This window comes from Nannospalax galili, unplaced genomic scaffold (assembly GCF_000622305.1).
Source record: "Nannospalax galili isolate Female #2095 unplaced genomic scaffold, S.galili_v1.0 scaffold136, whole genome shotgun sequence".
In the NCBI taxonomy this organism is placed as follows: domain Eukaryota; kingdom Metazoa; phylum Chordata; class Mammalia; order Rodentia; family Spalacidae; genus Nannospalax; species Nannospalax galili.
Window position 1 is genome coordinate 4099150 of NW_008340872.1, and position 13404 is coordinate 4112553.

At 47.0% G+C, this 13404-nt stretch overlaps 1 protein-coding gene across 2 annotated transcripts in view; it reads left to right on the forward strand.

The window, feature by feature from the left end:
• Cfap298 (cilia and flagella associated protein 298) overlaps positions 1–9424 on the forward strand; it is a 19642-nt gene extending 10218 nt beyond the window's left edge. The window contains exons 3-7 of one of the 2 annotated variants that reach the window (XM_008835977.3): positions 3100–3167; positions 6860–7018; positions 7811–7942; positions 8645–8740; positions 9229–9424. In XM_008835977.3, coding sequence (XP_008834199.1) covers positions 3100–3167; positions 6860–7018; positions 7811–7942; positions 8645–8740; positions 9229–9336 — 563 coding nt within the window. In that variant the 3' untranslated portion in view covers positions 9337–9424. The remainder of the gene's footprint in view (positions 1–3099; positions 3168–6859; positions 7019–7810; positions 7943–8644; positions 8741–9228) is intronic. The other variant, XM_029564896.1, reaches the window with a different exon arrangement.
• The last annotated feature ends 3980 nt before the right edge of the window (positions 9425–13404 follow it).

The following is a 13404-nucleotide window of genomic DNA, read 5'->3' on the forward strand; positions in this document are numbered from 1 at the left end:
TCCTTGAAAGTAAGATCAGTTTCTTGCAGACAACAAAAATATGGGTTTTATTTCTTAATCCATTCTACTAATCTGTATCTTTTGACTGGGGAGTTCAGTCCATTGATATTTGAAGTTATTAATGAAAGATGTGTATTGAATCCTGTCATTTTTATTTCTGTTCACATTCTTAATATAGCTGTGCATTTCCACAGTTATACCTTCATTGAATTTATTTCCGTCACCCCTTGTGTATGGTCATTCCTTTCTTCAGCTCTTTGTATTGCTTCAAGAACTCTGAAGGGCTGGTTTTGTGGACATGAATTCTTTCAGCCTATTTGTGTCATGGAAGATATTTCTTTCCCCTTCAACTATGATAGACATTTTGGCTGGGTAAAGTAATCTGGGTTGGTATCTGTAGTCATTTAGAACTGGGAATACTTTAATCCAGGCCCTTGTGGCTGTCATAGTTTACACTGAAAAGTCAGCTGTGTAATACTGATGGGTTTTCCTTTATATATGACTTGTTTCTCTTTTGCAGCTTTCAGTATTCTCTCTTTGTTTTGAATGTTTAGTGTTTTTCCTATGATGTGCCATGGAGAGTTTCTTTTCTGGTCCTGCCTATTTGGTGTTCTATGTGCTTCTTGTATTTGTATGGGCACGTCTTTTTTTAATTTGGGGAAGATTTCTTCCACAATCCTGTTGAAGATCTGTTCCATACCATTATCTTTAGATCCTTCTACTTCCTGCATGCCTATGATTTGTAAGTTTGACTTTTTTATGGTGTCACACAATTCTTGCATATTCCATTCTTGTGTTTTCTTAAATTTTTCATAATCTTTGCTTGAGTGGTCTAATTCTTCCACTTTATCTTCCAGTCTTGATACTCTGTTTTCCATTTCATTCATTCTAGAGGTGAGGCTTTCCCCTGTTGTTTCAATTTGGCTTATTGAGTTTTGCACTTCCTTCTTAATTTCTGTCTGAGTTTTCTTTAGTATTTCTAACTCTTTCCTGAATTCATTCAGAAGTTTATCCCTATCTTCCTTCAGTTCTTTGTGTTCTAAGAATTCACTGAATTCTTTTATCATGTTTATAATTGTTCTTTTTGAGTTCCATGTCTTGTGTTATCTCTAGGGAGTTCTCATTGTACTCCTCTAGAGGACTATTGGTACTTGGTGGGGATATATTATTTTGGGTTTTCATATTATTATTTTTTCCTCTGTGACTTTGACATGTGAATTTTCTTCAAAGTTTCTGATTCTTGTGTGAGACTCTCAAGCCTTCCTTTGTTGAGTTTAGATCTGCTTTTTTTTTTTTTGGTCTTTTTGAGACCTGGTCATCCTGGAACTCATGATGTAGACCAGGCAGGCCTTGAACTCACAGAGATCCACCTGCCTCTGCCTCCTGAGTGCTGGGATTAAAGGTGTGTGCCACCACACCCGGCTTGCTTCTTTTTGTAAACTTTATGTGCCTTTGTAGTTTACTTGTTGGGCATGAAAAGCTGGTTGGTCTAGGCTTCAGGTTCTCTCTTTTGATTTTATGTTGGAGTGACCTAATTGCTTTTTTCTTCAGGAGTTCCCATGGAGGCCCAAGTGAGATGAGGCTCAGATGCTCTCAGGCTTTCTCCTAAGGTCTGGGTCCCTCCAGGAAAGATGCTGCCCTCAGGAATTTGGGGGCTGGGCTGGCCTGGGAGAAGGGTCCAGGATAGATGTTGGTCTCAGGAAGCTGGTGGCTCTTCTACCCAGGGAAATAAAGGGAGGTGAGTGCAGGACCAGGCCCAGAGGGTTCCTGGGAGCTGCAGGAAGGAACTAGGTTGGTCCAGATGCAAAGGATTAGGAAGCAGTGGTGGCTCTGGGCCAAGAGGTTAGCCCAGAGTTTGGGGTGCCAGGACAAGAAATAGGCCTGTACCCAGGCTAGGTGGAGAGACTCAGTGGGGGAGCTGAGAAGGTGAAATAGGCTGGGGGAGTCAAGGCACGGTGGGCGCATCGGGCTTCCCCAGGGAAGGTGCTGGTACCAGGACGCCCAGAGGCTGTGCAGCCCAGGGAAGTAAAGGGAGGTGAGGGCGGGATCAGGCCCAGAGGGCTCCTGGGGACTGCAGGGAGGAAGTGGGTTGGTCCAGATGCAAAGGATCAGAAGGCAGTGGTGGCTCTGGGTGGAGATCAGCCAGGTGTCTGGGGTGCCAGGACAAGAAATGGGCCTGTAGCCAGGCTAAGAGGAGAGACGTGGAGGGGGAGCTGGGAGGTGAAAAGGGCTGGGGGAGTCAAGGCACCAAGGTGCTGGGACCAGGACACTGGAGGCTATGCGCCCAGGGAAGTAAAGTGAGGTCCAAAGGACAATTTTTTTTTTATTTCTGATATTTTCAGTGCCAATTGATTCTATTACTTATTACAACTGTATGGCTTGGACCTGTACCATTTTCCCTAGATTTGAGGATTCTATGTCCACTGTGCTTAATCTTAAACTGAATCCACTGTGCTTACTCTTAAACTTTGAAGTTAGGATTTCCCCCCCCTTCTTATCTAGTGATTAGTAAATTGTGGGCCATGTGTGATATTTGACCAATTGTCAGGTAAAATAAAGTTTTATGCAGCATGAGGACACACAAATGTGATCCTAGCACTTGGGAGGCTAAGGCAAGAGGATCAGGATGTTCAGGCCAACCTGGACACAGGGAAGCTGTCTCAAAGCAAGCATGCATGTGCACATACGTATACACTTGCATAGTTTTATTGACATGCAGCCATCCTGGTCATTTATTGTCTGGGTCTCCTTCTGTAATGGGGTTGACTTGCTGCTCCATAGGCTAGGAGGCCTAAAGTAGTTTTAGTGTCTGGCTCTTTGCAGAGTCTGCTGACCCTGTCTATCCAGTGACATGTCTGCCCTGTTTTTGTAGCCTTCACCAAGTTGCATAAAGCACATTGCAGACCTCTGCCATCATGGTGGATCTCTAACTAACCCCCTACACCCAGTCTTTCCTATGTCCATCAAGTCAATTCCAGACTTGGCACATACTTACTTCACAAGTTCCCTGGCTCAGACAGATGGGCTCTAGAGAGTTCAGAGGCACTGAAAGACTGTATTTGATGGCTCTCTCTCTCCTCTACTTTTTTATTTTTATAGCTCCAAATGAAAAGATGAAGCAGGTTTTAAAGAAGACAATAGAAGAAGCCAAAGCAATAATATCTAAGGTCAGCTTTTAAATATTTATTTATTTTATGTGTGTGAGTGTATTGCCTGCATGTATGTAAGTGTACCCATGTTGTGCAATACCCACAGAGGTGAGAAGAGGGTGTCAGATCCCTAGAACAGGAGTTACAAACAGTCGTTAGCTGCCATATGGGTGCTGGGAACCAAACCCTGGTCTTCTGCAAGAACAGTCAGTGCTCTTAACTACTGAGCTACCTCTCCAGCCCTAAGGTCAGCTTTTAGTAGGATGCTCTAACCTTGGTCTTTTGAAGTAGAAACCCTTAAGTATGGGTTTGAGTGTCAAACCAACCTTCCTCCTCCTCTCCTCTCTTCCTCTCTTCTCCCACGCCCCCCACCTTTGTGCTGCTCTTTAGTTTCTGATTTTTTTTTTCTTTGCCTTCCAGTGGCAAAAGAAATAAGTGTATTTGGGGTAGACACTGACTTTTCCTTTTCACAGTTACAACAGTTGTCCAAAATCCAGATCCTACCAGGCAAACAAATTTTTGTTGGTTTGTGTAAAATGTAGGTTCATAACAACGTGTGAATTGAGGCATACTGACTTTTTCTTTTACTTTTTGGAAAAATTTAGAATGTTAAGTGGGAAATTTTGAATATTGTGGCTGTAAAGAAGTAAAATGTATAGACATATGATTGATAAAGAATATGTTTAATACAAAGTAGTTTTTTGTGATCATCTTCAGCATTCATAGACTACCACTGAAAGGCAGGGTCTATGCCCCAGAGGAAGAGAATTCAGGAGTATTTAAACAACTGGGTGAGATGGCTCAGTGGGTAAATAAAAGTGCTCGCCATCAAGCCTAACAGCCTGAGCTTGAAAAACCTGAATTTGATCCCCCAGGCTCGTACGGTACAAAGAGAGAACCTACTCCTGCAGATGTCCTCTGACCTCCACACACGTGCTTCAGCATGCACATGCACATTTAATTAATTAATTAATTAATTAATTAATTAATTTTTAAAAAGATGTAAACTATTGGTATCTTGTCACATCATCTGTGTGGACGACACTAATCACTCTGACCCACATCCGCAGTCTTCCTGGCCTCAAGGCCTGCTCATTTGCCTGTTCGCATTTACTCCTCGAAACATACTTCTAAACATCTCCCAACTCTTCAGGCTCTTAGCTAACCTTTTTTATTATTACTATTATTATTATTATTAGTTAATTTTATTTCTGAGACTCTTCCTATGTGGAGTCAGTCCTTTGGCCAGCCAAATTCTCTACTATGTATCCCAAACAGACTTTCACCTCCTTCATCCTGAGGGCTGAGATTACAGCCATGTTCCTCCATGCCCGACTCACCTAATCTTTCACAAGCCTCTGGAAAAGCCACCTGTTAGATAGTAAAGCCTCTGTGAAGTATTTACCAGAAAGGCCTTAGCTTCATCCGTTGTTTGCAACATTCCTCACTCTTTTCTGTGTTCTATACCTCAGAGTAAGTGTCCCCCATAGGTGTCTGTTCACAGAGCCACCAGTGTCTCATACATGTACATACTCCAGTTGTGTGTCTCCTTCAGCCCACTTGCCACCTTAAGTCTGGCCCCATACTGTTTGCATCTTGAGATGCTTCTTGAGTTGGCCCCCTCCCCTCAGTCCTGCAGCCCCTGAGTTACTTAAAGCCCCCACGCGGTCTTGTGCATTGCAATGCCAACAGGAGCTCCCACACTCAGATCAGTTCTGAATCAGTGACCCACAGTTAGCACAGGCCCCACAAGCTAATTCCAGTACCAGCCCCCTAGATTTAGTTCCAATCCCCCAGTTAGAGGCCAAGGTCACCAAGACTCCTCTTCAGGAACTAGCTTCAAGTGGGGTCCCCAGGCTACCCACCCTTCTGTCCCACTTGGCTATAAATGTGGGGTTTCTTGTGCCCCCCTCAGATTTAAATAATTCTTTTGAATGCCTCATAGAGCTCCTGGAGAGCACCATGCTCCTGATTGCAGTTTTATGATACAGGGTACAACTCAGGAACAGCCACATACCTAGAAAAGGTACCAAAGGCAGAGGGAGCAGAGCAGCTCCGGGGCACTCCTGGAACACACATGAATTACAGTGTGTCTGGCACCCAGGAAGCTTTACTGAGTCTTGAAGTCCTAGAGTTTTTCTTCGGGTCTTCTAGTTCTTTTTTTTTTTTTTTTTTTTTTTTTTTTTTTTTGGACAGGGGCGCCTTATAGTAACCCCAGCTAGCCTGGAACTCACGATGTAGACCAGGCTGGCCTCGAACTCAGAGATCCACCTGCCTCTGCCTACCACTTCCTGGGATTCAAGGTGTGATCCACCACGCCCAGCAGGTCTTCTAGTTCTATAGGCAGCATCTGGCCACATGGTTGGACTCGGGCTGTAGCTGTCCGCTCCTCCCTGAGCTGGCAGGTAGGGCTGAGACACTGTCACGTATTTGGCCTCTCTGGAATGGTCAGCCCTCTCCTAGAAACTGTCCTAGTCTGTCTTTGTTGTTATAACAAGATAGCTATGGCTGGATACTTTGTAAAGAGAAGAAGCTTTGCTCACATGTTTAGAGGCTCAAAGTCCATGATCAGATCGCCTGTCATAAAGGCCCCTAGTCTTTGTCACATGGCAAAGAAGAGTATGCAAAGGGACCATTCAAGTGGAGTAGTCTCACTTTATAACATTCCCAGTGATCTAATCACCTTACACCAGGTTCTGCTCTTAAAGGCTCCATCCCCTCTCAACACTGCGGACCATGCTGTCTACAGTGCCCACCATGAATTACCTTGTTAGCACAAAAAGAGCTTCTTGTAAACAGCAAAGGGTTGGATGGGTGTGGTGCATACAGGAGGCTGCAATAGAAATGTAAGTTGCAGGCCAGCCTGGATTACATAGTGAGACCCTGCCTCAGAAATACCAAAAACAAATAGCAAAGGATGTTCCTAGCACCTAAATGATTCCATGGGATTCTGAAGATCTGCACCTTCAAAAAGTAGTTATGTATGGGCTGGTGAGATGACTCAGTGGTTAAGAGCACTTGCTGTTCTTGTAGGAGACCCAGGTTCAGTTCCCAGCATCCACATGGTGACTAACAACTGTCCTTAGCTCAGGTTCCAAGGGATCTGGCACCCTCTTCTGGCCTCCATGGGTACTGCATAACACCAGTGCAATTACATACATTGTAGGCAAAACACTCAAGACACATAATTTTTTAAATTAGATATATTGCTTATTAATATATATATATATACCTTCTATTTTATGTTTTTTCCTCTGTTCCCTTGAGAGCCTTCTGACTGACCTGCCTCCAACTAGGTCCATATTACACCCACTGCAAGATAGGCTCCCAACATTATGACTCCTCTCCCCTCTCCTAACAGGAAAGGCAAACTCACTCACAAACTCCAAGTCCAGCTGCCTTCTCCTGCCTGTCCTGAAGCAGCCTGCTCTTCTCCACCTCTTCAGTCCCTTGGGTTGAAGGTCAAATGGAGCTGCCATCTCCCTCAGCATTTCCTCATCCTCCCCAACTGTGCTGCTGGGTTTGGGTCTGCCCTCAGCTCTGCCATCCTCTCTGGTGTTCATGGCTCAGCCCAAAGTAGACAGTAGTCACTTGGAGAGCAGCAGCTACACATTCTCTGTGGGGTCATACTGCCAGTGTCTGGCAAGAGTCTTGTGCAAGAACTCGATAGGTGTTTATTCAGTCCACAGTGATGCCTGGTCTACTTTCAGAAACAAGTGGAAGCTGGTGTCTGTGTTACCATGGAGATGGTAGAAGATGCCTTGGACCTGCTTCGAGGTGCAGTGATGATTGTCTATCCCATGGGGCTGCCACCATACGATCCCATCCAGATGGAATTTGAAAATAAAGAAGATCTGTCAGGAACTCAGGTGTGTAGTCCTGGGTAACCCAGAAGTGATTTATGTTCCCTAGAGCCACTCAGGCTTGACCTGCCTAAAGCGTGAAGCTTTGCTTTCCACCTTTGCTCTGCCCTGGTCACAGCAGAGCTGTGAGAACCAGAACTCAACTCACAGTCACAGGGTGCAGCCCACAAACAGGGAGGCCGGAAAGAAAGCTTGTCAGTCTATGCAGCAAGGGTAACTGCACACATTCCATTTCCTTTGGCTTCTGGGAGGCCCAGGGCCTAATATGTGCCGCTCTCTACCAGGTGTATTGGCCCCTCTGCATTCCAGCCTCATACCCTGCTTCCTGTTTTCTTACTCTAACTTCTGTTCCATTTTCCTCTGAAATAAGTCGTTTGAGGTATTAGATCCTAATAAATGCTGTCCGTTCAGATAGTGTACATTCTGCTAAGCCTCTTTGTGTGTGAGGACTGTACAGCAGAGAACAACCCTGATGCCTCTCCACAAGCTCAATGCTCTCCCCAGCAGTAGTCCTCAGAGCCATCTTAAAGGGATCTTGCACTGTGGCTGAGGGTGCTCCCCACGTCACAGGGCAAGAAGCTAGTGAGTCCATTCTCGGGAGATGAGCTCAAGCTTAGCAACTCAGTGCTGACAACAGCAAGGACTTTGAGTGAGGGATGGAAGAAGGCAGGATGCTAGAGGTCTGTCCTCTGCCTGAAGGTCCACCCTCCAGGCTCCAGGCTCCAGGCTCTGGGTGCTGGGTGGGACACACCTATGGCTCCTAATGCTCTTAGGCTATGGTTGTGTGATTGGCCCCAGGCAGCACTTGATGTCATTAAAGAATCAGAGGCACAGCTATGGTGGGCAGCCAAAGAACTAAGAAGAACAAAGATGCTTTCCGACTATGTGGGGAGGAATGAGAAAACCAAGATCATCATCAAGATCCAGCAAGTGAGTGTTCTGCTTCCATGCCAGCGTTCGTATTTACCTTTCAGCTGATGGACTCTGGCAGAAAATCTGAATGATTATAAACTGCAAATACTGAGTCCTATTGGCTCCTTTTACAAATATTCTCCCTATGCAGGCCCCCACAGTGGGAGCTACATGTGGCATTTGTTTTGAATTGTGGGGGAGGAAGAATGTGCCATGTGAATTTCAACCTAAAAATCAGGCTTAAGAACAAATCAAAATGTTCCTAAAAATGACAAATCCAGCCAGTCGCAGATTTCAGGATTTTTGAGCTGCAGGTGTCCTGCACCTGAGCAAGGTTGGGGGCCTTTAGGGAGCCAGGCAGAGCATCCACCTGCAGGGTGCCTTGCCTTTATGCATGTGTAAATCATTCTTATATAATTTTGGGAGCAAGGCCTTCTACCAGTCTCTCCAAAACCTGTGGTTCTAAGTGTCCTCCCCTCCACACTGAGCCCATACTGCGCCCACACTGGCTGCCTTGGGAATGACAGAGATGGCAGCCACTGAAAGTCCAGATCCCGGTAGTGCCAGAACCCCCTACCCCCACGACAACCACTGGTTCACCAGATCCTGCTGTCCTAGCAGTCAGCAGAGGCAGGTATAAAGCACTGGCTGTTATTTCTGGATGGTTCCTGCAAGAACAAATGCCTTGGCCCCCAGTTTGCTTTTGCTCTTCCTTTTCAGAGGGGACAGGGAGCACCAGCCCGAGAGCCGATTATTAGCAGCGAGGAGCAGAAGCAGCTGATGCTGTTTTACCACAGAAGACAGGAGGAGCTCAAGGTAGCTGAGGGGTGGGTGGGATGCACCCCGTGCCTCACCCCTCCCAGCCTGTACCCCATATCTCACCCCTCCCAGCATGCAGTGCACCCCATGACTCACCCCAGGGCCCAGGGCGGGTGGGTGGCTGTGAGTTCTGTGCAGTGTGGGACAGGGACCCTTCCAGAGCTCCTGCCTCTCCAAGGCTGTCACCTAACCACAAGCCCCCGTGCCTCCCCCCTCCCAGCCTGTACCCCATATCTCACCCCTCCCAGCATGCAGTGCACCCCATGACTCACCCCAGGGCCCAGGGCGGGTGGGTGGCTGTGAGTTCTGTGCAGTGTGGGACAGGGACCCTTCCAGAGCTCCTGCCTCTCCAAGGCTGTCACCTAACCACAAGTGGGGGGGGGGGGGGGGGGGGGAGGTGACCAGTGGCCCAGATTCGTTGTTCAGTCTGTACAAAAAAACACTTTGCTGAAATGCCGTCCTGAGTAAAACATGTTTATTTCCAGAAACTGGAAGAAAATGATGACGACTCCTGTTTAAATTCTCCATGGGCTGATAACACTGCTTTGAAAAGACATTTTCACGGGGTCAAAGACATAAAGTGGAGACCGTGAAGCTCCCCGACTGCCAAAGCTGTCAGAACCATCTTTCTAATGGCAAAATAATTATAATACTATAAAGACTTCGCCACCTGCTATCAGAGCTGCTGAGAATTCTATTTTCCTAGTTTCTTAGTTTGAATTTTTGAAGTAAGTCAGAGTTTTAGAACTCAATAAATACACCCTCAAGAAAATGTTTAAATTATTCTTATTTTAGAACAACTGCAGTAGCTAAGGATGTGGTAAACGAATCTACAGCCGTTGTTTTTCTTCCTAGTTCTTTTATTTCATATTCTCATGAGAGCTGATGTTTTGAGGGAATCTGACAGTTTTTCTTTGTGGCAAGGTACAAAGTCCCACACTGGACAGGGAATTTGACTGTGGCCACTAGAGGTCGCCAGCCACAGACTGGGCCGGCCTCCTTTGAGATCAGCTGGAACTGAATCTGAGTCTGGTTTGAAGTACTGGGGTGAACCCATTGCCTGGTAGACCTGTCAGCCATCTCCAACCTCCAAGGTGAAGCTCAGCTCCTGGTTGATGCCCTTCTGGCCTTACAGACCAGAAGGAAAGGCCACCTGTGGTGCAAGTTGGTGACCAGACTAGACCAACCTGGGGTCTTGACCCGACAGATAGCTTTTTAAGTCTCCTTCATCCAAACAGACCAGAAAACGAGTTCTGATCCTGGTGCGGGGTGGCTGGGCCGACCCAGGTCCAGCGTCCTGCTCTCCCTGCACTGACATTTACACCCCAGGGGACTGATGACACCTGGCTTAGGCAGCTGCATTTGGCTTAGAGCCCATGTACAGGACACACTGGTTCACTCGTCCTTTGCTTTTTAAACTCTGACCCTGTAAGCCACCCAATCCATTCAAACCTGGACCTTCAGTAAGTGAAGTGTTCTCGGGCTGCCCTGCAGCTAAAGTGGCCTAGAAACCCACTAGTGTTTGATTTGGCCTCCAGGATGCAGTCCCGAAATAGAGGAAATGAGGCATGCTCCCTATGAGAGAGAGTGCGCTGCTGTTTTCTGCCCCACTGCCTCTCCTGCTTGAGAACCTGGGCTTTGAAAAGAGCTGAGGGAGTGAATGGAGGTAGCCTGGGGACAGGGTCCACCTGTTCAGAAGCAGCTTTTCCCTGGAACGAGCATCCCACATCTATTGTGGGGACTGGCCATTTGCCTTCTGCCTGTCTCCATGAGCCAAAGGTAAGACGAAATCATGGAGCAATATTTATCCAGACATCCCTGTCCCTACCTCAAGGGATGACTTGGGCTCCTGGCAGAGGCTACAAGGCTGAGCCCCAAACTTTGAGGTTCTTTTCCCAGAACCTTTGGCCTCCTGTCTTCTCCCACCCGACCATCACCAAGCTACTTTGGGTGGCTGCTCAGAGCTGGCCCCTCAGAGGCTGCTTTCTAAACCAAATTCTAAAGTAGGATGTGGCTGGCCGTGCTTCAATATTTGCACCCTCCTCTTTTTGTTGAGTATCAGATTTTATCAAACAGATTTGCAACTATTTCCCCTTCCTTTGATTATGATAAGTGTCTCTGAAATGTTTTTGGCCTTGGATGACTGTTTGCTCTCAGAACCTCTGATTGTATTTGAGGAGCCCTCTGTCTTTGCCAGTGTATAGTGTATATGCGTAAGATTCATGCTCAAGCCGGGCATGGTGGCACACTCCTTTAGTCCCAGCACTCTGGAGGCAGAGGCAGGTGGATCTCTGTGAGATCAAGGCCAACCTGGTCTACGTAGTGAGTTCCAGGCCAGCCAAGACTATAGAGAGACCCTGTCTCAAAACAAGTAACAAAGCAAGCTTCATGCCAAGAATTACTCTGAATTCCAAGAAAGCATCAAGGCATGTGATCACAGGGTTTAAAGAACCCCTGCATCCATGTCACTAGGCATTTGTGTTGATGCCACCAGGTGTGGGAGCTCTGAGTGGCCCTGACAGTGACACTGTTGCTTCATATAACTAAAACTCACTGGCTAGAGCCTCGTTTCTCATTCTGAGGGAAGATCAGCAGATGCAAGATGAGCAACATCACACCATCTTCTGCAGGGTTCTTGATACAAAGACAGTCCTCTCCTTCTGCCTTTTTCTGCCTCAAACACCCCTGAGGGTCAAACACTCGGTGGCAGCCACTCACTGAGTGTCAGGAGGTGTGTAACCCCCTCCATAGCCACCTGTAAAGAAGGGGCCCACCTGAGCTCACCACTCTATGAGTTTACTTTGCATCCATCTTCTGACTTACCCAAGGTCACATGGTTAGTCAAGTAGAGCCCCTCAACTTCCCAAATCCTCTTGCCGGAAGACCTGCCTTGCCAGTGCAGACCATTGCCCAGCCTAAGTGTGGGCTGTTAGTGTTACTTCTCTTTTCAGCCTTTGGAACATAGTCTGGATCATCACAAAAGGGAATGAGGTAGCCACTGTGTGCCTAGTACCCAGCTGGGTCTGTGGCTTTGTCCTTTGACACAACTTGACTTCTCATTGGATATTTCCCAGAGACCAGGAATGCCACTAATAAAATTTGACACCACCCAAAATGCTTTCAACCAACCAACTGGTCATATCCAGCAGCATTTCTGTCAGGATCACCTTGTTCCTTGATAACTGCTGCAAGGAATGCCACTGAGCTTGAAGTGCTACATGCTTAGGGCGCTGTAGCCTAAAAGTCGCAGCCCTGCTGGGTTCCCACCCAAAGTCTCAGCAACCACCCTTCAGAGAGGGCTTGAGAGGCCAACATGCCCTCTCCACACTAGCCTCCAGGAACCCTGTCCACATGGCAGAGGCTTCAGGAGAGTGTTGATTCCTAGAAGTTCTCACGAGATGTGGCGATAATAACAGCTGGCATTCCCCATAGCCTCTGTCTCCCAGACCGTTGTACCAAGCACTCTGTCTCTAGTTATGAAGCAACTACTGTCGTCACCTCACAAATTGAAAAACCAAAGGCCAGAAAGATTCAGTTGTCCAAGACCACTGTGTGTTTCCCAGCATGTGCCATGACGTGCATATGGATGTCAGGGGACAGCTTTCAGGAGTCACTTCTCTCCTCCACCATGTGGGTTCCAGAGATCTAACTCAGATCATGAGATTACCAGTAAGTGCCTTTAGTCACTGAGCCATCTTGCTGGCTCAATGGTTGCTTTTTAATAGAACACTTTTTTGTTGTTGTTATTGTTTTGAGACGGGGTCCCCCTGTAGCCCCAGCTGGCCTGGAACTCAATATGTAGACCAGGCTGGCCTCCATCTCATAGAGATCTGCCTGCCTCTGCCTCCTGAGAGCTGGGATTAAAGTGTGCACCACACCCAACTCGCACATTTTTCTTAAAAAGCTGGACATGGGGCTCCCTAGTTAGGACTTTATTTTCCCCAACTTTCTTTAGAGTTAGCAGTCACATTGCCACTTTATTTTACAAAGAAAGTGCGAGTGTAGAGGTGATGCTAGAACATTTCTTGTTTGGGTTTTGAGATAGGGTTTTATGTAGCCCAAACTGGCCTCAAATACCCTATGTAGCCGAGGCTGGTCTTGTGCTCCTGATCCTCCTTGCCTCCACCTTCTGAGTGCTGGGCTTGCAGATGTGTGCCACCACCCAGCTTGGAGCATCTCTTTAAAAATATTTTATTGAGCTGGAGAGATGGCTCAGCAGTTAAGAGCACATACTGCTCTTGCAGAGGACCCAAGGTGAGTTCTGAGCACCTAAATCAGGTGGTACACCATCTCCTGTAACCCCACTTTCAGCTGGATCTGACGCCTCTGGTCTCATAGCGCACGCTCACACACACACACACACACACACAATTTAAAAGATAAAGATTTTTTTGTTTTTGTTTTGTTTGGTCTTTTTGAGACAAGGTCTCCCGGTAGTCCCAGCTGGCCTGGAACTCGCTATGTAACCAGACTGACCTGCCTCTGCCTCCCAAGTGCTGAGAATGATGGCACGCACCACCACACCCTGCTAAAAGATAAAGGTATTTTTTTTGTTTTGTTTTTTGTTTTTGAAACAGGGTCTCTCTGTAGCCCCAGCTGGCCTGGAATTCGCTTTGTAGAGCAGGCTGGCCTTGAACTCATAGAGATCCACCTGCCTCTGC